This window comes from Taudactylus pleione, unplaced genomic scaffold, assembly GCF_031769625.1.
Source record: "Taudactylus pleione unplaced genomic scaffold, aTauple2 ptg000041l, whole genome shotgun sequence".
NCBI classification, from domain to species: domain Eukaryota; kingdom Metazoa; phylum Chordata; class Amphibia; order Anura; family Myobatrachidae; genus Taudactylus; species Taudactylus pleione.
The window spans coordinates 27,852,569-27,877,697 of NW_028284443.1; the positions used below are offsets into that span (position 1 = coordinate 27,852,569).

Consider the following 25,129-nt stretch of genomic DNA (forward strand, 5'->3'; position numbering starts at 1 on the left):
AATCGGAGAAAGCATTTTGAGGCAGTTGTTTTTCGTTTTTGAGTAAAACAGTAATAATAATGGCAGGGGTGTTTTAAGAGAGGAGGGGGCCCATGTGTAGACTCAGTGCGGGCCCCCTCCTCTCTCTGGCGGTGCCACGGTGCAGAAGATTCTGGCTTAATGTAGCGCAATCGCAGGGCTCCGGGAAAATGGCACCAGCTCTGTTTTCCCAGGGGGACAGCAATACTTTGCATGCGCGAGTCACAGGGAAAACGGCCGCCACCATTTTCCCAGTGATTTTTGGTGCTCTGCAGGCCCGGCACTGCAGAGCAGCACTCTGGAGATTACAGACAGGCAAGTATGACTCTATGGGTGCAGGGTGTGCGGTGTGGGCCCCCCTTGACCTGGGATGTTATTCCTTGTGAGGAGAAGATCTCATATCTTTAAAATCACCCAACTCCACTATGTTCTGTTATGAAGTAGATATATATACAGTACATCTTACCAGTCAGACATCTATCTCGCAGGTAGTACTGTACAACCTTTTTTAGAACTGTAACCTAATCATCTTAGTTTTCATTTGTGCTCCCAAATTTATATTAGAATTTTTTTTTCTCCAGCTCCAAGTCAGAAACCTCATATTATTAGTGCTGTGAAATCTGGCTCCCAGTATATCATCACTTGGCAACACGTGACACCATTATCCAATGAGTCTGCAGTAGATGGATATAAAGTATGTTCTGCCCATGTTTATAACTCATTTATCATTGTTTGTGTTCCTTAGCCTATTAGCATGATTGTACATGGAATGTTAAATGTACATCACAGATTAAAATACCATAACATATGTATATGCACATGTATAAGGGAGGTATATTTCTGGATTAGTAGAAAAAGCATTGGATTTATAATATACATTTTTTTCTAAATGTCTATGATAATTTTATACATTGTAATATAGGAATTGTTGTGGGATTTAGTTCTTGGTCCTAAATTGGTAGTCAAACCCATTCAATAAAATATAAAGTCATCCATAAAGTACAGCAATTTAGATCTGTCACTATAAATATTATTGTAAACACACATGGCTGTGTATGTATTTAACGAAACTTGTCCATCCTCAAGGTTCTGTACAGACAAAATGGAGAACACAATGGCAAAGTGTTGTCAACTGAAAAGCATTCTGTAGAACTGCCAGCCCCGAAGGAAGGAGAGTACATTGTTGAAGTTAGAGCCGTCAGTAAAGGAGGAGATGGAGCGGTTGCTCTCATCAAACTTTCTAGTAAGTGTCTTTACTTCTGTTTTTTGTTTATAGAGAAAAGTAAGTACGAACATGTAGACTTAACAGCAAAAAACATTGGCAATAAATATTTGAGTGTACAGGGCTTGATTCTAAGTCAGACTCAAGTACAGATGTAGGCAGATCCTGAAAATAGAAACCAGTCACGCATGCGCCATACCATGCATTCACCCAACATGGGGCTGGGTTAAAATCCCTGATAGTAATGATAATAGCTGTGGATGGAGAAATAGTGGAAGTTGTGGCCTGTTGCATCAGAGGGACAGATAATTGGCATAGATGGGCGAATACTTGCATTAGCATAAGGAAATAAGTGGGCTGGCATGGACTTATGGATAAACAGATAAACAGCCACAACTGCATTTGACTCCGAACCAGGTGCACAGGGAACATAGTCTGAATGTTGACAGTGAAAATCTAGACATTTATAAGGTCAACATGCAGGATTTTGAAAGGATTTCCAAATCCTTGGTTACCGAACTAATGTAAAAATATCTAGCCACAAATTTTTTTATATTATATATACACACACAGCAGACAAAGGCGGGCGACACTCCAATGAATAACAAATTAATGGCCATCACCATTAACGGAGGAGTGCCAAGCCTGTGAATATATATATATATATATATATATATATATACACACACATATACAATGCTGGTCCTGAATAATACAAGTCCATGCATGGCACTACTAATGAAAAGGTTTTTATATTAAGTACAGTTTAGTACATCCAATCATTTCACAGCATGATGGCAACATTTCTGGATCCCTCCGGACCCCATGCTCAAGCTGCTGTGGTAGTGGCAATAATGTAAATAACATTATATATACAGTCAGGTGCATAAATATTGGGACATTGACAGAATTTTCATATTTTGGCCTCTATTCACCACCACAATGGCTTTGAAATGAAACAAACAAGATGTGCTTTAACTGCAGACTTTCAGATTTAATTTGAGGGTAATTACATCCAAATCAGGTGAACGGTGTAGGAATTACAACGGTTTCTATATGTGCCTCCCACTTTTTAAGGGGCCAGAAGTAATGGGACTGTCAACTCAAAAGCTATTTCATGGACAGGTGTGGGCTATTCCCTCGTTATTTCATTATCAATTAAGCAGGTAAAAGGTCTGGAGTTGATTCTAGGTGTGACATTAGCATTTGGAATCAGTTGCTGTTGACTCTCAATATGAGATCCACAGAGCTGTCACTATCAGTGAAGCAAGCCATCATTAGGCTGAAAAATCAAAACAAACCCATCAGAGAGATAGCAAAAACATTAGGTGTGGCCAAATCAACTGTTTGGAACATTCTTAAAAAGAAAGAACGCACCGGAGAGCTCAGCAACACCAAAAGACCCAGAAGACCACGGAAAACAACTGTAGTGGATGACAGAAGAATTATTTCCCTGGTGAAGAAAAACCCCTTCACAACAGTTGCCCAAATCAAGAACACTCTCCAGGAGGTAGGCGTATATGTGTCAAAGTCAACAATCAAGAGAAGACTTCACAAGAGTGGATATAGAGGGTTTACCACAAGATGTAAACCATTGGTGAGCCACAAAAACAGGAAGACCAGATTTGAGTTTGCCAAACAACATCTAAAAAAGCCATTACAGTTCTGGAACAACATCCTATGGACAGATGAGACAAAGATAAACATGTACCAGAGTGATGGGAAGAGAAGAGTATGGAGAAGGAAAGGAACTGTTCATGATCCAAAACATACCACCTCATCAGTGAAGCATGGTGTTGGTAATGTCATGGCATGGGCATGTATGGCTGCCAATGGAACTGGTTCCCTTGTATTTATTGATGATGTGACTGCTGACAAAAGCAACAGAATGAATTCTGAAGTGTTTCAGGCAATATTATATGCTCATATTCAGTCAAATGCTTCAGAACTCATTGGAAGTGCCCCCAGTAGTGGTCCCCTTATGCAGTGCCCCTTATACAGTGCCCCCAGTAGTGGTCCCCTTATGCAGTGCCCCTTATACAGTGCCCCCAGTAGTGGTCCCCTTATGCAGTGCCCTTTATACAGTGCCCCCAGTAGTGCCCCTTATGCAGTGCCCCAGTATACTGTAGTGCCCCTTATGCAGTGCCCCCAGTATACTGCCCCATATACTGTGCCCCCAGTAGTGGTCCCCCTATGCAGTGCCCCCAGTAGTGCCCCTTATAAACAATATACTTATCCGAATCCCTGCTTCTGCATCTGCCACTGTCCGCTCCACTGTTCTCACGCTCGGTACTATGGGAGAGACGTCATGATGTCTCTCCCGTCACCCACTGTGGGAGCCAGAAGGCGGAGCTCCAGTGAGCTCCAGCCCGGCTCCCTCTGTGGATGCAGCAGCCAATGAGAGTCTGTGAACAGAAGGGAGATGAGCTATCATATTGAGCCTCAATTAGATTTATGAACATTTTATGCTAAAGGGTGCAGAGTTGCACTTAGGCAAACCACATTGTGAATCAAGTGGCGCAACTGCTATATTTGTTTGTACAAATGCTAGGTAGACACTGGGTGTCCTCCTTCCAACTCTACATCTGTGCACACATTTTCCCTTCCCACAGCACAACTGTTATGAATCATACAATAACTTACTAAATTCTTAGAAACACTTTTGGCTTATAACAGCTGCCTTTCCCATAATGCTTTATACGCTTACCGGTAGTTAGATGCCACCAGGACTTCCATGTGGATAGTAAAAAAATATCCAAGGCCTTGTATTTTCAAGGTGATATAACAAACAACTAAAGGGTATTAAAGTAAAACATGCACTGCTAGTATAATACAAGGTAATCATTAGAATGGTGGACAGAGATGTGCAAACACTCCAGGTGGGAGATTAGTCAGTTGAAGTGACAGAAAACTGCATACATTAAGTAGTTGTAATACAAAGTGAGCACAAAGACTGACCTGAGAATACCAGAGAATACTTCACACTGTATTTATATAAGGAGAGCTTGGTTGTAACCAACTATCAGCAAGTTAGACAAGGAAAAGGCAAAATACAAATTCAAACAGATCCAAGGTGGTGGCAAACAAACTTATGAAGCCCATACTGTACATCAGACAGCTATCAGGGCAATTCACCGCTCTGGTGGGGTCAGCGGATCAGAGAAATTCAACATATTGGGCAATCTCGATTCCCCGATTCCGGTTGGAATTGGTGAGTCAGGGATATTATAACAGGTATACAATCGGGAAGCTTTCCGACTGTCATATCCCGGCGAGGGATGAAATGCCGGGCATCTAGATGTAGATGCCTGACATTTCCCCGACGCCAGGAGACTGGCGCCCGGCATCCCGATCGAAGGGTTGCCGGGTGCCGCGAGCGGACAGCCGCGCGGGGGGGAGGGTTAGGTTTAGGGCACCCGGGGGGGGGACTTAGGGTTAGGCACCCCCCCGGGAGGGTTAGGGTTAGGCTAGGGGTTGGCAGGGTTAGGGTTAGGCACCCCCAGGGGGGACTTAGGGTTAGGCACCCCCCCGGGGGACTTAGGTTTAGGCAGCGGGGAAGGGGGGGTTGGGGTTAGGCACTTTGAGGGGGGATTAGGGTTAGGCACTTGGGGGGGAGGTTAAGGTTAGGCACCCCTAAGGAGGGTTAGGGTTAGGGTATTAGGATAGGTTAGAGAATACTTACCTTTCCACAATCAGGATTTCCAGCGCGGTCAGGCTTCTACTGCCAGGAACTCTGCTGTTGTCGGCCAGGTGCTGCCGGGAATCGAACCTCGGCCTGCTGTGTTTCATACCGATTCCTTATAACATATAGAATTTCCCCAATTCCCTGGCAGATCTACGATCATTGATGTCCACCGACCTGCATTTTTGATCACGGATCGGCATCGGCAGAAAGGGGAATTGGCCCACGTAAATCAATGTATGGCCGCATAAATCAACAAATTATCAGAGTTCAAGAACTCAATACAACCATCTGTAACCTGGATCAGGGAAGCACAACTAAATAGTTCAGTGGCAATGAGGCGTCATTGCATATTTAACCCAGCGTGACCCACTGAGAGAAAGATCGCACAGGAGTCTGTGATTAGCATAAGTGTACAGCCATATACTGTAGCTGGAGTTTAACCCAGTGTCGCAGTCGCTAGTCACCCAATCATAATTTAGTGTTGGTAAGGGATAAAGCTCATTATGAATGATCTACTGTGTTCTAACAAGAACATGGTTTTTCCAAGATGCAAAATGATATCTTCTAAGTGGATTTACTCCTAACTCTCTATCAGGCCCATAGAGAGCATTGGTCGATAAGGAGAGAAGCAGGGAAAGTACTGTGCCATTATACTAAAGAGAATGATGTAACAAGGATAGAGGTGAATAGGGCATGCTCTTCCTTCCCTATCACATCCGATCACTTGTTTAGTAAATCAGTCATGTGCTATATGTCCTAATCTTTGTGTAGAGTGGCAGCTCCATTTGCACACAGCCTTAGAATAATCCAAACTATGCCCCCTGATGGTGCTGTGTAGTAGCTGAGCCAATGTGTTAGACACTTTAAGCTTCAAATATGCTGTGGCAGCTAAAAAAAGGTGAGATCATGTACCAATATATATGCCGGGTTTAATTTTCCTTCAAAACAACTGTTCTGAATAAATCATTTCCATTTATTTTCATTGCAGGTGACACATCAGGAATACTTCCCAGTATTCTTGGTATACTGCTACCAACTATTGTCCTGGTTTACCTGGAATTCTGAATGTAAGCCTCTTTACAACGTCCTGAGTGCAATGTACTCCTTTCACATCTCTGGAGGATAACATCATTCTATAACTACTGCGGCACCACCTTAAGCCAAAAATACAAAAAAAAACAAATATATATTACCCATCAGATTTATTATGAACTTTAAAGAGGATTAAGGCATTCAGAAACTGCACCGTGGGATCATTTTCAAGGATAAAAGATCATTTTTAACTTGTTCCAATATGCCTTATGAAACACTTATGCCAATCTGTGACGGTTGCATGTCAAACGGGGCAAGTTGCAGTGTTAAATTACAATAACTTAGACTGTACAGTGAAAGTCGCCATCCATAGGTGATTAAATTTTAATAACAAATTGTGAATTATACTAGAGATTCAAATGTTGTATATGGTATGTGTAAGAGTAACTACATCTGTCTGTACTATATGTTTTGCGTGCTACATATTTTTGAATGAACCCTGTCCTGGGCTCTAGACAAACAGTCAGATCAAAAGCATTGTATTACACAGAATTTAATTTAAAAAAACAAATGAATGTAAATTCATATTGCTGAAAATGACAATTGAATCTAAGAAATGTACACATATCGTTGAGTACTTACAAATGCAGGCAATGGGATAGAATGTTCCTAATACTAGAGTGACCCATTATTGGGAGTGCTTTGTTACACTGTAAATACTGCAATAAATGGCTCACTTATGAATGTAAAGTATATATAGCATATAAACCACAGTTTAAAAAGTAGCAAACCGCTGATATATTTTAAAACATTAAGATGTATGTAGGAGAACCTGTGAAGCCATGAAAATACCAAGAATGAGACATTTACAGGAATATTGAACAGTCAGACTTTGGTTTCCTAGAACTCCTTGTGGTGTGTGGCTGTAGGGTAGTAGGCGCCCTTCCAAATATAGGAAGCACTTTTTACCAAAGCTGCACATATTGCATCATTTAGTCATGTACATTGGAAATTATTGGAGGACATATATGAAACTACAGGTAACTGTTGGTGTTGATTGGATTTTTTTTTTTAAGTACAGTTTACATAATGAAAGTGAACATCTGATTTGTTGCTGTGATCAATGCCACCATTACTACGCTGTGTAATGCAGATAGTGCACATTCCACATGGACAAATGGCATCGCCAAGAGCCCCCAAGTGTGAGGGACGCGATCACTTGTGCTGCACTGACCCCACCTACTGATTCGTATGCCTCTGGAAAGTTAGGCTTTATTGTGTAGTTTATCTAAACGAAGTGTGCTTCATCTGCAGTTTCTATAACTGTCCGATAATAGGATTACAAGGGTTTTATTTAGTTCAGAATTATATTTTGTCTGTTCTAACCAGTACTTAACTTCCTTGATTTGATGTGTAGATGTACAGTACAAGCATTTATTGCCTATGTTACGTGAAGCAAATACAGTAGTCATACTATTACAATGCCCATTGCTGGCAATGGGATTTCCCAGTCTATCCTGTGTAAAGTTTGAATGTTGTTTCAGATGTAGGAAAATAAAAAGTCAAACTACATCTGTACAAACAATTGTAAATTTTAATGTAATTGTGAAAATATAAAAGTCCCCTATATCATGTTGTGTATTATTTGTGACGGTTCCAAAACACACATGTCCTGCATCGATCAAATGAGTTTAACCAGAGAAATAGACATTTTAATTGGATTTTATCTGTCAATCTGCTTGTAGAGACAGGTCTCCAGTGATTTAATTATGGACAAAGAACGTGATATCAAGCTGTTAATTCCGTATGGTATGGTAAGGTATGGTATGGTAAATGTAAATGTGACTTTATTCCAGAATAGTTGTGTAACAGTTAATGACGTGGTATAGTATTTTAAGTTGGAAAAGTTTATTAGGAGAAAAAAAGTGAATGATGATGAACACAACCAATACTGGTCTGAAAGGTTGTGTTACTGACACTTCCGAAATTAATGAATGTGTTTGTTCTGACTTAATCTATAATTTTTGTATTGTTCAGTCATATTTTATTTTAACGTTGTGCTTCAGTATTCAGTTCATGTGTGAATGGTACAACTCAGTATTATAAAACCGGGTCTAGTAAGTGTATAATGTTTCAGCTTATTTCCAAGAAGTATGGAATTTTATTCTTTTCTATCATTAGCACAACCTTGTTATCTGATTGGGTATTATTTTACCTTTATAGAGTCAATACCATAGAAGTCTTTATTAATATATTCAGAATGAAAACAAATCTGTGATTTTACTGTGTACCCCTGTCTTTAATTTTTATATTTTTTTGTATTGCCTACATACATGAAAAATATCTCACTGTTGTTTAATTCACATAATTGTTTGTATAGTAAGCAATTATTAAGAAGATAGCGCTTTTTACTACAAAAATGTAATGAATTTACAGTACCAAGAAATATAAAATGCTAACTGGGAAGTATCACTGTTTCTAAAATATAAATGTTGTACAAGCTTTTCTGGCAGGGTACCCACTAGGAATACTCATGTAGATGGATCAGGTGTGCAGGCCCAAAGGGTATTACTAGTGAAACCAGAATTTGGGGTGCAGTGCCTCTCCTGTTCCATTACTGCACTGTACTTGTACCATAACTATGCTTTGTCTTGCAATTTTCACTTTTCATAGGAAAGTGATGCATCCCAATTTAGTAGTATGCTAAAGCACAGGCGCACGTTTCCATTTGCATAGTACCCATGTTCATTTCTTATCTGTGTACCCCTAATCTCAATTATTGCTTGCCAAATACGTAATGGCCTTTCATTTTTTTATTTTTGTAATAGAAGAACAAACACAATAATATTTTTATTTTTATTTTGCTTTAGCTCTGGGGCATTTAAAGGAAAGTCTCTGCTCCTATCTATCTGTAAAATAAGCAATTACAAGGTAAAAGCCAGACCTGGGAATGCATCAAAATAGTTTTTTTCACCTTTACAACCAAGACTGCTACCTTGAGTTTTCAACTTTCTGTGAGCAAATGTAACTATATCACCTATTTAAAGCTAAGCTCTTAATTATAACAAGATAAATGTTATTTTTTTCCTTTACAATGCTAAAGTGACAATACGTTATTTTGTTACAGTTGCATTTTTTAACTTTAGTTGTTTATTTTTTTTTAAGTGGACTAGGCAGAGATCTTATGTTATCATTTATTTTGAGTGGCATAGGTCAAAATTAATATCAGTATTACTTACAGTGTAACTGCTGGCTTTCAAATTTACCAAAATGTTATGTTTTGTTAATAAAAAAATCACCAAAATAAAGGCATTTCACAAACTAGGTTTCCTATTTAGTAACGTTTTTATTCTTCTTTATGGGGTACATTTTGTTCAGTTGGCTGACTATGGGATTCTATAACCTTTTTGGCATGGCTATATATTTTATATTACAGAATATTGTCCAGCCTATGAGAGGAGAAATAGAACATGCAATAATTTATTAGCAAGGTAGTTTATTGGAGTATATCACTATTTCCTTTGTTACATATTTTAGCATACTTTACTCTATATAGTGGCCGATCCGATGGATTGGAACAATATCGCCACTATATTGTTCCGTGTGTGGGTGTGATATTGTCGGCTGTGCGCTCCCATGTGGTCGTCCATCGCTCCCCCAGATCTTTCATGCTGCACAAGAGATCTGGAGAAGCGATGAACGATCCCATGCAGCGCTATGTGGGTGTAGCTGGCTTAAGATTTGGATATCATGAACTACACCAAGTTTAATTTAACTTTCATTTGTTTTTCAGCGTAATTTGCAGCCAAATGTCTTTATTTCTCAGCAAATTAGTATGTTCTAAATGTGTAAGTGATGAAACGGTTACACATTTGTTTACCCTATCAGTCTATATTAATTTAGTCATGGATTACATTACAACTATTTTAAGAAATTGTTTTATGAACATCTACTGTATGTGGGGAAGAAAATATAACTCTTATTGATAACATTTCACAAAATTAAAGAAAATAATAAAAATAATTAAATTTTATTTATTGTGGGTAAATATTGTGTAAGTTATCAAAAGTGCACTAAATAAGGATGATATTCAGCAAGTGGTAAATTTCAGTGCCATAACAAAGAACAAAATAACAGCATACTACGCTGTAATCTTGCATGTATTTGACAAAAACTGTAATGCTGGGTACACACTAGCAGATATATTGGCCGATCAATTGATCGGCCAATATGCCGGGTGCCCATCGGTCAGTGTGATATGTCGGTGAACATTGTTTTTCACGGACATATTACATCGGCTCTGCTTCACAGCCACTGATATATCTGCCGACCATCCGTACTCATGCAGCAGAGGCCGCGGGGAGGGGTGCGGACCCGCGGCAAAAGAGACAGATGACGGTCGTTCAGTGTGTATGAACGACCATCATCTGCAGATCTATCTCGATCTGCAGATATATCTTTCCAGTGTGTACCCACCTTTAGTCCCTTTGCAGTACTGTAGGAGGAATAGATTTCTAAATTGATATAGAGTTAGGTGGTTACTTGACTCCAGGAATGTTGCCATTACTGTATATCTGCCTTTCCCACTTTTCTGAAAATTATTGCCTGCCTGACTTTTCTGACCATAATGATCTATTTTATTCAATGTACTTTCAAAGTATATAATCTTGAACATCTATGTGTTTATATGAACTTTCTGTATAGCTATGTGCTGTGTGGATTCCCAATACCTCCCACTGAGAATACTGACATTTGTGGGCCTTTTATTGGAGCTAATAAACATCTACTTGCTTCTAAGACGCATGTATATACTTTGCATCCTGTAGCTACCAGATCACTAGCAAAACTGAACTAAATCATACTAAAACATTTACTGGGATTTAGCCATCACCATCCAGGAGGTGCTGCAGTAGCATAAAAAGACACATACAGTACCCTGACGTAAGAGCTTCCAGGTACCAGTGTAGGAACCTGGTGATGGAAGTGACAGAGGGATCTATGTACTAATCCTTGGAGAGCGATAAAGTGGAGGACAATAAAGTACCAACCAATCACCTCCTAACTCTCATTATACATACAGACTTTGTTTGAGAAATGACAGTTAGGAGCTCATCGGTTAGTATTTTATATCTGTTCACTTTATCTCCAAGGCTTAGTACTTAGACCCCTAAACCTCTTATAAAATACTAATAGGAGTCATTAACAGGTGGTTACTGATGGTAATTTGGAATCCCATGGTTGGCAAAGTAAGCCCATTCAGTCACAGCTGGCAGAGTAATATTGGTCCATGTGGGCAGCAATTATTCAGTACTACATCATTGACCAAATTGATTGACTCCTAGCCAATTTGAGCCACAGAGTCATTTAATGTGGGCAGCACAGTTGCAATGCTGCCTCACAGCACTCAGGTCATGGCTTCAATTCCAACCAGGGACTTATCTATGAGGTATTTTCCCATATTTCTGTGGGTCTCCTCCCAGGCATTGCATTTTCTTCCCACAATCTCTTATTATATTAGTAGATTAACTGGCTTTGGACAAATTAGTGGACCCTAGTGTTTATATGCATGGGGGAAATTGATTGCAAGCTCCACTCGGATGGGATGTCTACTATTTGTTTGACACATGGGAAAAAGTCAAGATATGGAGAAGAGTAAATACTTACAGTACCTTCCAACAGTCGGTAGTGATGACTGGCATTTCAGGCGCAGTATCTGTGGCTTACTGCAGTCTTGTGGGAAATGAATCCAAATAGATTCACTGCACATCAGTCACATGGCACCAGGGTGGAATAATCAGGAGCCACCATGGAAAATAGGTTAGAGCACCTAAATGTCAGTCACTTAATTAAATATACATCAGCAAAAATACCTCCCTTATTATTAAATTGTTATGTTTTCATTTATAATAAGCTCCAGAAACTTTTGAATTTATATTTGCAAATATAAAAATATTAGATATTTTATGCAATTTAGGTATTTTTCCTGGGAAATTAGGATTCATAGAGCTTATATTAGATGTTACATGGTATATAGAAAAGTTATACCCCTTTTACACCGGAGCTAAAACCCGGGTTTTTGAAGGGTTAACCCGGGCAGCTCCCTGGTGTAAAAGGGCAGAGGGTTGGATCGCCGGGTCGAGTGACCCGGCAATCCAACCCAGGTAACTAGCAGGGTTTAACACGGGCGTAGCCCGTGAAACCCTGCTATGGGAACAGCGCACTCCGGGTCACGATGACCTGGAGTGCGGTGCTAGCCGGCCGATTGGTCCGGCTTCAGTGGCGCTTGGAGATGACGTCATCTCCAAGCGTCCACTTTCACTCCGCAAAAGCCGGGTCTATGCAGACCCGACTGCGGTGTGAGGGGCGCTGACTCGGGAATATCCCGAGTCAGCGCCGGCAAAATTCCGGGTCTGATCCGGATAGGAACTTTGTTCCAACTCCGGGCCAGACCCGGAATTTAGGTGGAAAAGGGGTATTACTGTGAGAAGCTACTTAACATAAGCTAGCAGTAAGCCAACTCCCCAGCTGCTGCTTTCATTGCTGTTCAAACCTAATGAATTCCTGTATTCAGATGCTTAACACAGAACCTCTGCTATAGTTGGGAAACTTTGTGACGCTGCAGACATGGATCTGGAACAGTTTTCACAAACAGTGGATCCTGATTTCAAATGTGCACAATGTGGCAAAGAACTACAGGAGCCTGTTTTGGCCAGCTGTGGGCATATATTCTGCACTAGCTGTGTCTTAACCTGGGTGATGAAGCTGAGACATGGTCCTTTTCAATGCCATCCTATAACCGAAAGAAAACTTCACTGTGTTCTGTCTCTCCGAAACTCCATACACACACTGGAGTTGAAATGTGACCACAAAGTAAGGGGGTATGGAAAAACTAATGCACTGCAGGATCTGGAAACCCATCTTTATATTTGTGATTACTGCCCAGCTAAGTGCCATCACAAATGTTACAGTGATTTTGTAAATCTAATAGACTATGGTCCTGGCATGACAGTCAATGATGATTACAGGGCAAGGGTTAGAGCAAAAATTCACATATCAAGTTAGCATTTGGAATAAGCATGAGAAATCTGTTATAGCTCAACTCTTAGCAATTGAGAATGAACTTCGGCTGGCAGCTCTGGAATACCAGAAGAAGTTCAGTTAAAGCATAGCACACTGCAAGGTAAGGGATCTATAAATAACTTTTCTTTCAGATTTAAATGCATGTAGAACTTATTATAAAAGTTACTTACTGTACATCACATAACTTTAATTAGTGACACCAAAAAAAGAAATTGTGATGAAAAAATATGACTGTAACAAAAGAACATATAAACTGTAACTTAAAATTGGAAACAATGATGGTAATAAAAACTTAAAGCAACATCCTGTATTATTATTATATCTTTTTTTACATAAAACACTGTGACATGCTATAAGAAGCAGCTTGACAATAACAATTACTCTTTGGTTTGTTTCTTTAGATGGCTTTTAATGTTTAATTGATGCTTCATCAGATTTTCACACAGTGTAATGTGATTGGTGAGCAGAGGGGCTTTTAATGTCCATCTGAGCTCTGATTTCACTGTGATATTCTCCCACTCCTTCTCTGTCATAACATGGCATGCTGATAGCTTGAGAACTTGATTTGTAAGAGAAGGTAGGAGGAACATAGCATAGTATTACAGTATTGTGGAGCAGTTGCCCCAGCATGAAATTATCAATAAATTGCCACAAAATTACTTTTCTTTAGAGCTTCCAAAAAAGATGATACTACAGTTATAGGTGGAAAATTGTGAAAGGTCTTAAATACTGTAGTCATTTATCTAATATAATAAGCGAGAAAGTGTGTGTGTCTGTCTGTTTGTCCTTTATGCATGGCCAGAATTTTGTGCCTAGCTCCACCAAATTTGGCATCTTGGTGTAGTTAGACCAGGATCAAGTTTTTGGCTATATTTGAAGTTCATCAGGGCTATGGAGGTCTACAAATAGACCATGGAGTCTCTCATTTGAAATTTTGGTTTAAGCAAGTTTGCTCAGGATATCTTACAGTGCCTAAAAGTACACTGATCTGAAGGCACAGGCTGATATTTACCAGTGGGAGGGCAGGCAAAGCTCCAACAGAAGAGCAGTAACCCGAAGGTTCAACTGTCACACTGCACCTGCACTGACAGTTACTAATTTCCTCCAAGCACGTTTTCATATTCCATGGTCTCCAATATTGTTTTGAAATGGGGTTATAGGCGATGATAATGTAAAATATGAAGGTTGCAGATGGACTTCAAGGTCCATTCTTCAACCCGGGCAATGCTGGGTATCCCAGCTAATGTATAGATATATATTGATTGATATTGATTGATTGATATAAATATATATATATATATATCAATCTATATCAATTAGCCTATAAAGCAGAAATATACCAACAACTGTCAGATGGGAATGTATATGAACAGCTGACTACAGACCCCACCCCTTTGTTCAAAAAAGAAGTGGATGAAATCCTCCAGATGGGAGTGAATAATAATATCATTGACACTAAGATTCGCGATGCTCTAACACAAGATTGGCCCAAGATATCGACATTATACACCATACCGAAGCTACATAAAAATGCTGTATCTCCACCTGGGAGACCAATCATTGAGGCAAGAGAATCCCTGTACTACAATATCTCGCAGTACTTAGACCACTACTTACAGCCCTTGATACAAAAAGAACCAACGTTCCTGAAAGACACTACCTCATTCATCCTAAAACTTCAACATCTTTCACCTTTACCTGCCAAATATCTCATGTGCACAATAGACGTCACAAGTCTATATATCAGTATCCCACAAATCCCTGGTATTGAAGCGGTCCACAGATACATTGTGCATCACCCTGTATACTCTGGTCCTGATGTAGACTTCTTCATCCAATTACTACGCCTAACGTGTAGCTATTTTTTATTTGATGGTAAGATCTTCATCCAGCGCTCTGGATGTGCAATGGGCAGCTGCGTGGCACCAAGTGTTGCCAATATTTACATGTTTGCTATTGAAAATTTTTTTTTTCTTTTCAGACTCAAGTGTTGAACAACCGATGACATCTGCTTGTTTTGGACAGGCACACAAGATGCCTTCATTTCACTGATGTCAGATATTAACTCAAAGGAATCCCTGATCAAATTCACCTTTGAATCAAGTTATGACAACATTCATTATCTGGACGTCACAGTTACTATGAATGACAACTTACAGTTACAGACATCCATGTTCTTCAAAAGACTGACCGTAATACAGTACTACAGGTTGGGAGTCATCACCTCTGTCCCTGAAAAGGGGATCACCATATACGCAATTCGTAAGGATTATACGGATCTGCAGTGACCCAGTTGATGCGACTTTACAAATTGAGAGCATGCTGCTAAAATTCCTGAAAAGAGGATACCACTATAAAACTTTGAAAGCTGCCAAAGAAAGAGCACTTACAGTATCAAGGAATGAAGCACTAACCATTGCCAGAAGCAAGGACCAAGGTAACAGAATTGTCACCACCTCATGAAAGCTGCAAAGGAGGTATTGCCCATAGTATCTACTGACCGACAGCTACCAGCATTACTAGGATCCACCATCTTACCCTCATTCCAGGGAGGGAGAAATGTAAAGGACATTGTTGTGCACAATGAAATCAGCAATTTCACTACCCGACGACCCTCCCATTTCCTCACCAGGAAAGCTGGTAACTATAGATGCATTGGGTGTACAACCTGTAGTTACCTTGAAATAGGGAACTCATTTGCACATCCAAGATCGGGCAGAATCTTTCAAATAAAATACCAAGTAACATGCACAAGTCGCTACGTTGTATATTACATCAAATGCCCTTGTAGCCTACTGTATGTGGGCAAAACCACTAGACAGTTGAAAGAACGAATGTCTCAACACAGGTCCAGCATACGAGCGGCTATTGAAGGAAAGAACTCTGACCAGTCGGTGGCACGCCACTTCCGAGATTTTCAACACAATCTTGCTTCTATCTGGTATAAAATTATAGACTGGATCCCACCCGATCCAAGGGGAGGCAATCGTGGACATGTGTTATTGCAAGCAGAAGCTAAATGGATACATATCTTACAAACTGTTCACCCTCCGGGTCTGAATTAAATTCTACCTCTTACCTGCTTCTTGTCATTTTTGTCATTGTACCTTTTTGCGTCCTTACTTCCTTTTTGAATCTTTTTATTGAGTGTGCATTAATAATATTTTTTCCATAGCTGTCACCTAGTTGGTCTAACATCAGTATTGCCATTACGCCCATATATAGTATGATTATAGCAAGCTGGACAACCTGTGTATTACACCTCCAGGTTAGTCCACAACACTTGCAACCAGGCATTGTTATTGTATAGCCCCATACCTCCCTGCTGGATCCCGGGTGTTGTTGCTTACTCATGATGCCACCAGGACTCCAGTGTGTGTGGCAGGGGTGGGAACTTGACTCTCACTGGGTGGATACACAGGTATTTATGTCTCTTTTTGTTCATTGTACTGCATGTCTTGATAAAAGAGCCAACGCTCTGAAACGTTGACCATATATCCTGGCTGTGCCTGTTATTTATTAGAAGTGCTGTTGAGACCCTGAGTGCCATCCTTTCACTACTGTATATACTAAATCTATCTACTGAAGAGGCACCTGGGCATGCTGTGGAGGCTGGGGTGAGTGCCGGATTATCTCTATTACCTAATATATATATATATATATATATATATCTCAATCAACCACCTCTTCCAAACAGAAAAAGTAGAAGTGATAACTGACAGGAGTCAGCTGAAAAGGCTGTTGGGTCTGCCAACACGCCATGACATGTATCTGTCTCTTATATGAATAAATCCCTATGCTGAATGTGAATGCTTTTCTTCTACTACTATATCCATTGCTTCTGGATCCGGCGTCACAGAATTTGACTGTCCATGTTTAAATAAGTTTACTTGATGAGCAGATAGAAAATGACAGATGTTGCATTTATTTGATTTCAATAAATATATGGCATATAATCAAATAAAACATAAAGAGATTTCTTAAAGATGTAAAGGGGATTTTTTTTCATTCATAACAATGAAGATATTGCATCTTTTGTAATAATAATAGGAGGTAGAACAGTACTATGAGCTTCATTTGTTTGACAAACAGAATGTTAATACCTTTATTGTAAATCCAGAAAAACAGATGTGCACACAATTTATAAGTTTCTGGCTCAGCTGTCCTATATAGATTTATAATATAGATGAATAATAACAATAGTAAAATCGAATTTATCACTCATAAAGGTGCTGGCCTTCTTCCTATTATGTTACTGATACAGCGGTAGAGACTCAGACCATGTAACCTTGGGGTCCCAGAGGTCATTGCTGCCATTCAATGGGGAGTCTTATCTCATTTTTGAAGCAATAGACATATTAGTAAAATAACATCGCCCTGTCTTCTAGATGAATCATTTGTTCATTTCAAAATAAATATTGCAGATCTCAGGATATCTGATTGTAAAATTTTTAGATTAAAAATAACAAGGGATACATTGTTTATTTCATACATATTGTGCACAAGGGCTAATATGTAACTTTTTTGTGTATTGTATAAATACATTGTATTACAGAATGAAAAAAAAAATTATTATAAACAATGGTTATTAAAAATGGTTGTTGTTTTAGGCAAGGAATTAATATTTTTAAGTGAATACAAAAAGAAGGCTATACTGGCTGTAAGTGAATACATGTATGTTTTATAAATAACAACCATCATCTTTGCTGAAAACATTACATAGTAATATGTTGAAAATGGGGCTGATGCTTCGTTAAACACATGTCAGTTTTGCATATATGTCATACATGGGATGCATCACTTACTTCACTCTGTATATAGTGTGATATGATTGGTGCAGGGGTCCCTCTCCTGGGGTAGGTGGACACCTCCTTACACACAGCAGCCAGGAAACAGCACTCCAGTCATGGGTTTTCATGAAAGCTGGTCGGCACCAGTTTTTATTGTGCAACACCAATAGTCAAATAAACCAAATATAAAATAACTCCTAGCCCGGCTGGGCACTGACTAGATAGGCAATTTCCTCTCTACAAGTGGCAAGGCCTACTACCTCACCACAAACACAGCACTTTCAAAAGGTCACAGCGTCTCTGAACAAACCTCTGTGTCTGTTCTCCCCAGGGTGTGTGAGAGACTGCATCTAAACTCTTACACAGCTATATTGAGCCACTTCCAGGTGTAACCCCTAATTAGCCTGCTCTCAGGCTGAAACGGCCCTGTGGATGGAGCCCTCCCTTCTCTCTCACATCCACACCCCCAGGACCCATTCTCCGGCTTTTACCAAAAGCCGACACTCAGATCTGTTTGTAAAACAGACTTTTCCTGGGGGTTAAAATACATATTACAGGAATCTGGGACACATATACACGCCATCCCTAACTGCTCCAGTGCTCCTATCACAATAGCTATATATAGTATAATGCATGTTATTGTGAGATCGCTTTAGCTAACATAGGCCCTCATTCAGAGCCGTTCGCTATTTGCGGTCGTTCGTTTAAAAACAAGGGGTGGCTATTCAAATGATCCGTACGCACATTGCAGTCTGTTCACACCTCTAAGTCTGAACGAGCGAGCAAAACATACGCTCGTTTATTTGTTAAAAACGCCCCCTGGCCGCTCGCATCCTACGTCATGTCCGCTATTTATTAGATTAATCGAGTACATCGACCAGCGTATGAACTGCTCGCTATTCTTGTGGTTGGTGTTTGCTACCACAAATTTGCGAGCAGTTCTGGCTATAAAATAACCCAGTGACGTGAACAATGACGCTGCTGTTTTAAATATACACACCCATAAAACGCCCGTTTTGACCTTTAAGCACGCCTGCGTTCGGATCTCCACTCCCCATTTTCAAGCACCTTCCCCTGTTACCACCCACATACGCCTCATTCTGTCATTCAAAATAGCAGGCACTCGCTATATTGCGTACCAACGATTTTCGGCCACACTGACTGGTTCGCGCATGCGTACTAAAAACCGTACGCATGCGCAGATGTGCAAACATCGCTCGGAACGAGCGTACTGCCGCTAACGAGCGGCTCTGAATGAGGGCCATAGATTGTACAATTCCAGTTGGAATAGTGGCACACTAGTTCTAGGATGTTGTAACACTGACATTGGGGATCTGACTGAAAAAAAGAGAAAGCACTACTGAATAGATGTACATACTTTCCGAGGCCTTACCGCCCCACTTCATGTTATCTCATACAGCAATTGCATGGCCTTCTATAGGGAGTTACACCTTTGTTACCTGGCCCCTGTAATAATTCTGAACCAAAGAGCCAGCAAACACGTGATTTTTGCACGTTCTACCATAATAGCTGTTATAGCTCTTCTTAGATGCCTTATGTTGGGGAAAATAAATCAGTCCTTATTCGAAGTACTTATGTTAATCTGGATGTAACTGTAGCTTTAATACAATGAAAATATCCATTTCACATTACACATTTTCAGTGGCTAAGACTTGAAACAACTAGGACATAATTCTGGAGTTAGTTATGATGGTCAGTCCATGCACAGCCTATAATGCCGTGATGTTTTACTGATGCACTGATAGTCAACACAACACACATTGAGGTGTACAAGTGTACACATAGGGGCCTGATTCTGAGTCACACGCAAAGTCGATGTTCACGTATTTGTGCGATTATGTGCAGCTGTGCATGTGTGGAAATTTCTGAAAACCCCTATGACACATGCGTTACACAGTGTAGACACAAAGGTGCTGTTGTAACCGGGACACGCAGTAACAGAAAGGTGGTGGAAAAGTGATGGGCAATCCTGGGAGGTGGCTACTAGTGCATGCAATAAAGGGCTGTTCAGTGGGTGTAATATGGGAGTATCACAGGCATGTTAATGCAGGCTGCTGTGTTTATAGAAGTACTGGCACAAACATAAGAGGCTGCTCCTCTAAGAGCTGTCTCTTCTATTGCACTGTTCCTTACCACTGCTGTATCAGGTCTGCAGCCCTTTTCACTCACTGCTCCCTACCCCTGGCATCATCTCCCAGTAACCAGTCACCAGGCACATTCCATCACAACATTCATGACAGTACAAGCTGGACACTCTGCTCCGATTGGTCCCCGTCTGCACTTGTATTCAAAATTGCTCATGTAGTGTGGCCTAAAGTGTTTGCATGTTTTCCTACACATACACACCAAGTATATTGTGAGTTTAGGGAACAACAATATCCTCCAGCTAATGTTGAACATATTTCATTACATTTTACGTTTTTCTCTTGCCTGAAGTGTGCAGAGTACAAACAGAACAATAAATACCGACATTTATACATTTCATCTAATTTACAAAGGGTGCAACAGCCAAGCCACAGTGCAAAATCAGATGGACCTTGCAGTTTGTAGCACTGAGCATGCTGCGTAACTGAGCATATGAACATTTGAACAACTACTGTATGTGCGATTCAGGGAGATAGGCATCTCAGCCACATCTCTATATGCAGCAGAGTGGATGTAACTGGGTGGCAATTGCGTGTTCACATGTAGGATAAGTGTTCTGAGGGTGCATCATGGTGACACATGATGACAGCTACTAGAAGCAGGTGGATAGGGGCCGTGCTCAGCTCAGGTGCATTTATATGTGAGCACGAAATATGACTGTATTTGTGGCTAACATGAGTGCAACTCTGAATAAGGCCTTTAGTGTGCGGTGGTGTCTCCTGAGAGTAAAGAGTAAGAGCCTGATTCTGGGTCGCACACAAAAGCGCACGCAGCAGCAGTTTCTATTGACGGACAGTCTTTCTGTAAGTTTATGGAAGAAACCTACAAACTCCTTCCCTTGTGTATAACTGGGTAGCCAAATGTGCAAGGATTGAGACCCCACTGTTAGCGCCCATGCATGTTGTAATACCTATTGGTGCATCCTTATATGCCACCATCGGTCGCTCCATGGAAAATTGCACCAGTGCAATTTGCAGTTGCTCAAACTGCCAACAAACTGTTTCTCGAATCAGTGGTAAAATTAGAATAAAGGCTGTATCAACTGTAGCTGTTACTGTAACCTGTTAACGTAACAAGAATTTTAAGGATGGTTGGGGGTGGAAGAAGAAATATAAATATATCTAAAAATATAATGCTTTTTATTACCACTTTTTCCCTTTATCCCAATCTTGAGAGCTGGAGATTGGAGCCCGGTAATACTGAAAATCCCACAAGATTACACATTTTTTTCTGTGACTGCAATCCCTAGTTATATATCCTGCATTCATTCTTTGGTTAATTCTACCCATACTGCAAGTTCAGAAAATCATGCATAAACAGCAGTTTACAGAATAAAACTATATGATAAATAGGACACAAAGGCTTTTAGTATAATGAGAGGATTTTAAGGATCATAATTAACAATTAAATTGCTAACCCACCTCTAACATTTAATTGGTCAACAATAGTTACACCAGTCCCAATATAAATAATAATAATAATAATAATAATAAATATAAATAAACAAGGGGTTGGGTATGAAATTCCAGTGGTTGAATCCCGACAAGGGTGGTAAGTATGCTATCCCTACCCCTCTCCCCCCTAACCCTCCCTTAGTGGTGCCTAACCCTAACCTCCCCCCCTAGTGTCTAACCCTAACCTCCCAGGGTGGTGCCTATCTCTAACCTCCCCTTCCTGCACCCTGAACCTAACCATCCTGGAGGGGCCTAACCCTTACTCCTCCCCTGGTGGTGCCTAACGCTAACCATCCCTCCCCGTAGCCTAACCCTTACCCTCCCTTGGGGGTGCCTAACCCTAATCTCCCCTCGAGGGTTCCTATCCTTCCCCCCCCATGGCTAAGACCTAACAAGCCCCGCTTACCTTTGTTTGGGATGCCGTCGGGATTTTGGCGTCGGGATAAAGATAGGCGTCAGGATTTCGACGCCTTTCTTTAGTCCCGGGTCAGACTTCTGACGGTCGGCATTCTGGCCGCTGGTAATATAACTACATCCCATAAACTAGCACACATTTGTAACTATAAAGGTAATGTTTTACATTTTTGTAAATAAGTGAAAGATTAAATATGTGAGACCTCCTATGAATAAAGCTTGTGAGATACATGTAACATAATAATCTTTATATATACTGTAGGTCCAAAGAACTTTTATTTGCTGCTTCATAAGGATCTTACCCAGTGACGTAAAAGTGGCTTTGATGGGGGGCATGGCTTGGCATCCTTCAGGATCGGTAGTGTCTCCCTGCAGCTCCCGCCTGATAGCCAAGATTTATGAGCCCAAAGCTGCTGGGGACAACTGACACCAGTCCCAGCCTCTGATATATCCCCTGCACCAGCGGTGGCCGAGGTTACGGAGCCGGGGAGTGATTAATTTGCTCCCGCGGTTGTGGCCTGGTCACGCGTGTGAAGCCGGGGCCTCAATTTTAAAACTGGTACCCGGCGGATCGACTCCCCAGCTGCAGCGCTTCCTTACATGGTGCGGTACCTGTGCCTCCCCTGTCCTCTTCACACTGCCTTTCTTCAGTGGCCCCTCCTCGCGAGGCCTGTCGAGCGGTGTGGAGCCGCGGCCTCAGCTACAGAGCCGGCTCTGCCGTGATCCTCCGGTCACATGTGAGGACTGCAGGGTCTGCCGCTCTGGACGATCTCAGCGGCTCCCACTGTCTGTAGGTAACGGGTGAGTCCTCCTGTGCCCTGTGTTCAGCTCTTGTCTGCTTCTCCTTACACCTGGTGACCCTTAATAGCGGGGATACTGTGGGCAGCCCAGTCCACTACCGGGCACCCTGCCACCTTATGGACAACCATTACATTTTCCCATAATTCTTCCGGGGTCTCACTCCTAATAGGGGCTGAAGAGTGAGTTCTGTCGGCTGGACCGGGATCTCTGTTTTGCCCATGCTCCCTATACATGTGCAGGGGCTACTATAGTGAAACACTATTACAAGCATCATTTTTCATCTTTTCCCCTGCTCTATTGCTGCACCATTATTGATTACTGGAGTGGTTTTTGCTAAATCAACATATACTGGGTTAAATTCGCCCCGTGCAACTATTTTGGATCTTTATAGTTGAATAGTGGCCACTAATGTGAAGCAGAAAACTCTCACGGACGTCATCCGGCCTATCTGTGAAGTGGGAAGCTCCCTGTTGGGTTTAATATCTTCGCTACTGTTGTTGTACAGTTGGACACTGATTGTTGGAATAATTATTTCTAATCAGAAATCACTGAAAAGATTCCGTATTCTGCTGTTTCACTTATTTACCCCTGGAACATAGGACACTGGTGTTCTTGACCTATATCTGATCCTGGATGTCATAAGGGCTGTGGAAACGGTGGACGTTCTAGATATAGACTCATGCTGTTCCTGGTGTAATATGTGATCCTCTGCTCCCCCCGCTTCTGAGCTACAAGCATACTCATTACTTTTCTCTATGTATCCACACATTGCTATATTGTTCTTGTTTAACATGATACTATGAGCAGATCAGGAAATAGAACAAGAAAAACTGCCTCACAAGATATCTCACAACATTACTCCCGCCGTGGGTCACAGACTTCAGTTACTTCACCTGCTACCTCTATATCTCAACCAATGATGGATCCCATGTCAGCCCCCTCGACAAAAGAGGACATACAATCCCTTCAATCCATGATATTGGACCTTAAAACCTCATTCACAAGTGCTCTTCAAACGGCTATCGGTGAATTGAAATCTGACATCGCCGATCTGGATTCTCGTACCTCCTTGTTGGAATCACAAGCAGAAACCCATAGGAATTTCCAAGAAAAAACAGGCAACAACATGGACTGCCTACATAGCGAACTGGAGTTTCTCAGAGAGAAGACGGAGGATCTCTAAAATCGCGAGAGACGGAACAACCTCCGAATCCGTAATATCCCGGAGGTCATTACAGCTTCTGACTTGGAATCCTATCTCAAGAGACTGTTTATTTCAATAGCTCCTTCACTGACCGCTGAATCCATACAAATAGAACGAGCTCATCGAGCATTGCGACCCAAACCCAAAGATTCTGACCCTCCTAGGGATGTTATTCTTAAATTGCTGTCATTCCAGATCAAGAACAACATCACCATGGCCAGCAGAAACACTACCTCATTTTTGTTCGAAGGATCCCATATTCAAATATTTCAAGACTTGGCTCCGGCCACCTTAGCTAAACGCCGCGACCTCCGAGCAGTCACAGCTACACTCCGGGATCACGGCTATAAATACAGATGGGGATTCCCCTTTCGTCTCTCAGTGAACATTGAGGGCCGCCTTCATTCTGTTCGCTCGGTGGAAGAGGGTAATCAATTGCTTAGAAAGCTGAACCTGACACCTACTCCTGATCCAGTTCTTGGTCGTTCTGGAGCATCATCGCCGACATGACCTACTTCTGATTTGGGTTTGAGTGTCTTTTGTCGCCCTTTATGACTCTAAAATTAATATTCTGTTTCCTACAAGCTATTCTTTAATTGAATCAATGTCTTTACTGTCAACTAGAAGTCTTCGAAATGTTTGATATATCGTTATCTTTTATTGCTGTGGCCCCGCCTAACATACAGGCAAAGATTTTCTTTCAAGAGCTCAATCTAGTCCTAATAGTATTGAGGGTTTTTCTTTTTTTTTTTTTTTGTTATCTTGATTTATTGTGTGCTGGAACATAGTCATAATATTATCTGTGATTGCCGCGCTAGCACCTATACATGTACACTATTGTTAAAGATACTAAGGTTACTAGTGTTGCCTCTTTGCCCGTTAATACAATGTCTTGCGATTATAATGTTTATTGTGGCCCTATCATGAGACTTATGCTCTTTTCTTTTTCGTCTTTTCTTTTCTCGTTATCTTGTTCATAATGTTATATGCTGTTTAGTATTAATCAATAATTATTATATGTAGCTCCTAGGGGGGAGTGGTGGTAATTTCACCTGTCACTCCACCACCCAATCTTGGGATTATAATTATATATACTAATTGGGCTTCTTAGTAGGCCTATTATTAATTATACTATTCAATCCCACCTGTGAGCTCCCATTCCTGTGGAGCTCTACTTTTGTGGCCAACTATCCAGATCTGTAGGATATTTTCGGCCGCTTATTTAGTCTTAATTTTTCTTTTCATCTCCTATTTTATTTTCTT

The 25,129-nt window shown here is 40.9% G+C and overlaps 1 protein-coding gene across 1 annotated transcript in view; it reads left to right on the forward strand.

Moving 5' to 3' along the window:
• CNTN1 (contactin 1) overlaps positions 1-9,294 on the forward strand; it is a 222,663-nt gene extending 213,369 nt beyond the window's left edge. Inside the window, exons 22-24 of the mRNA XM_088457904.1 lie at positions 600-712; positions 1,105-1,261; positions 5,914-9,294. Coding sequence (XP_088314030.1) covers positions 600-712; positions 1,105-1,261; positions 5,914-5,990 — 347 coding nt within the window. The 3' untranslated portion in view covers positions 5,991-9,294. The remainder of the gene's footprint in view (positions 1-599; positions 713-1,104; positions 1,262-5,913) is intronic.
• Positions 9,295-25,129: the final 15,835 nt, after the last annotated feature.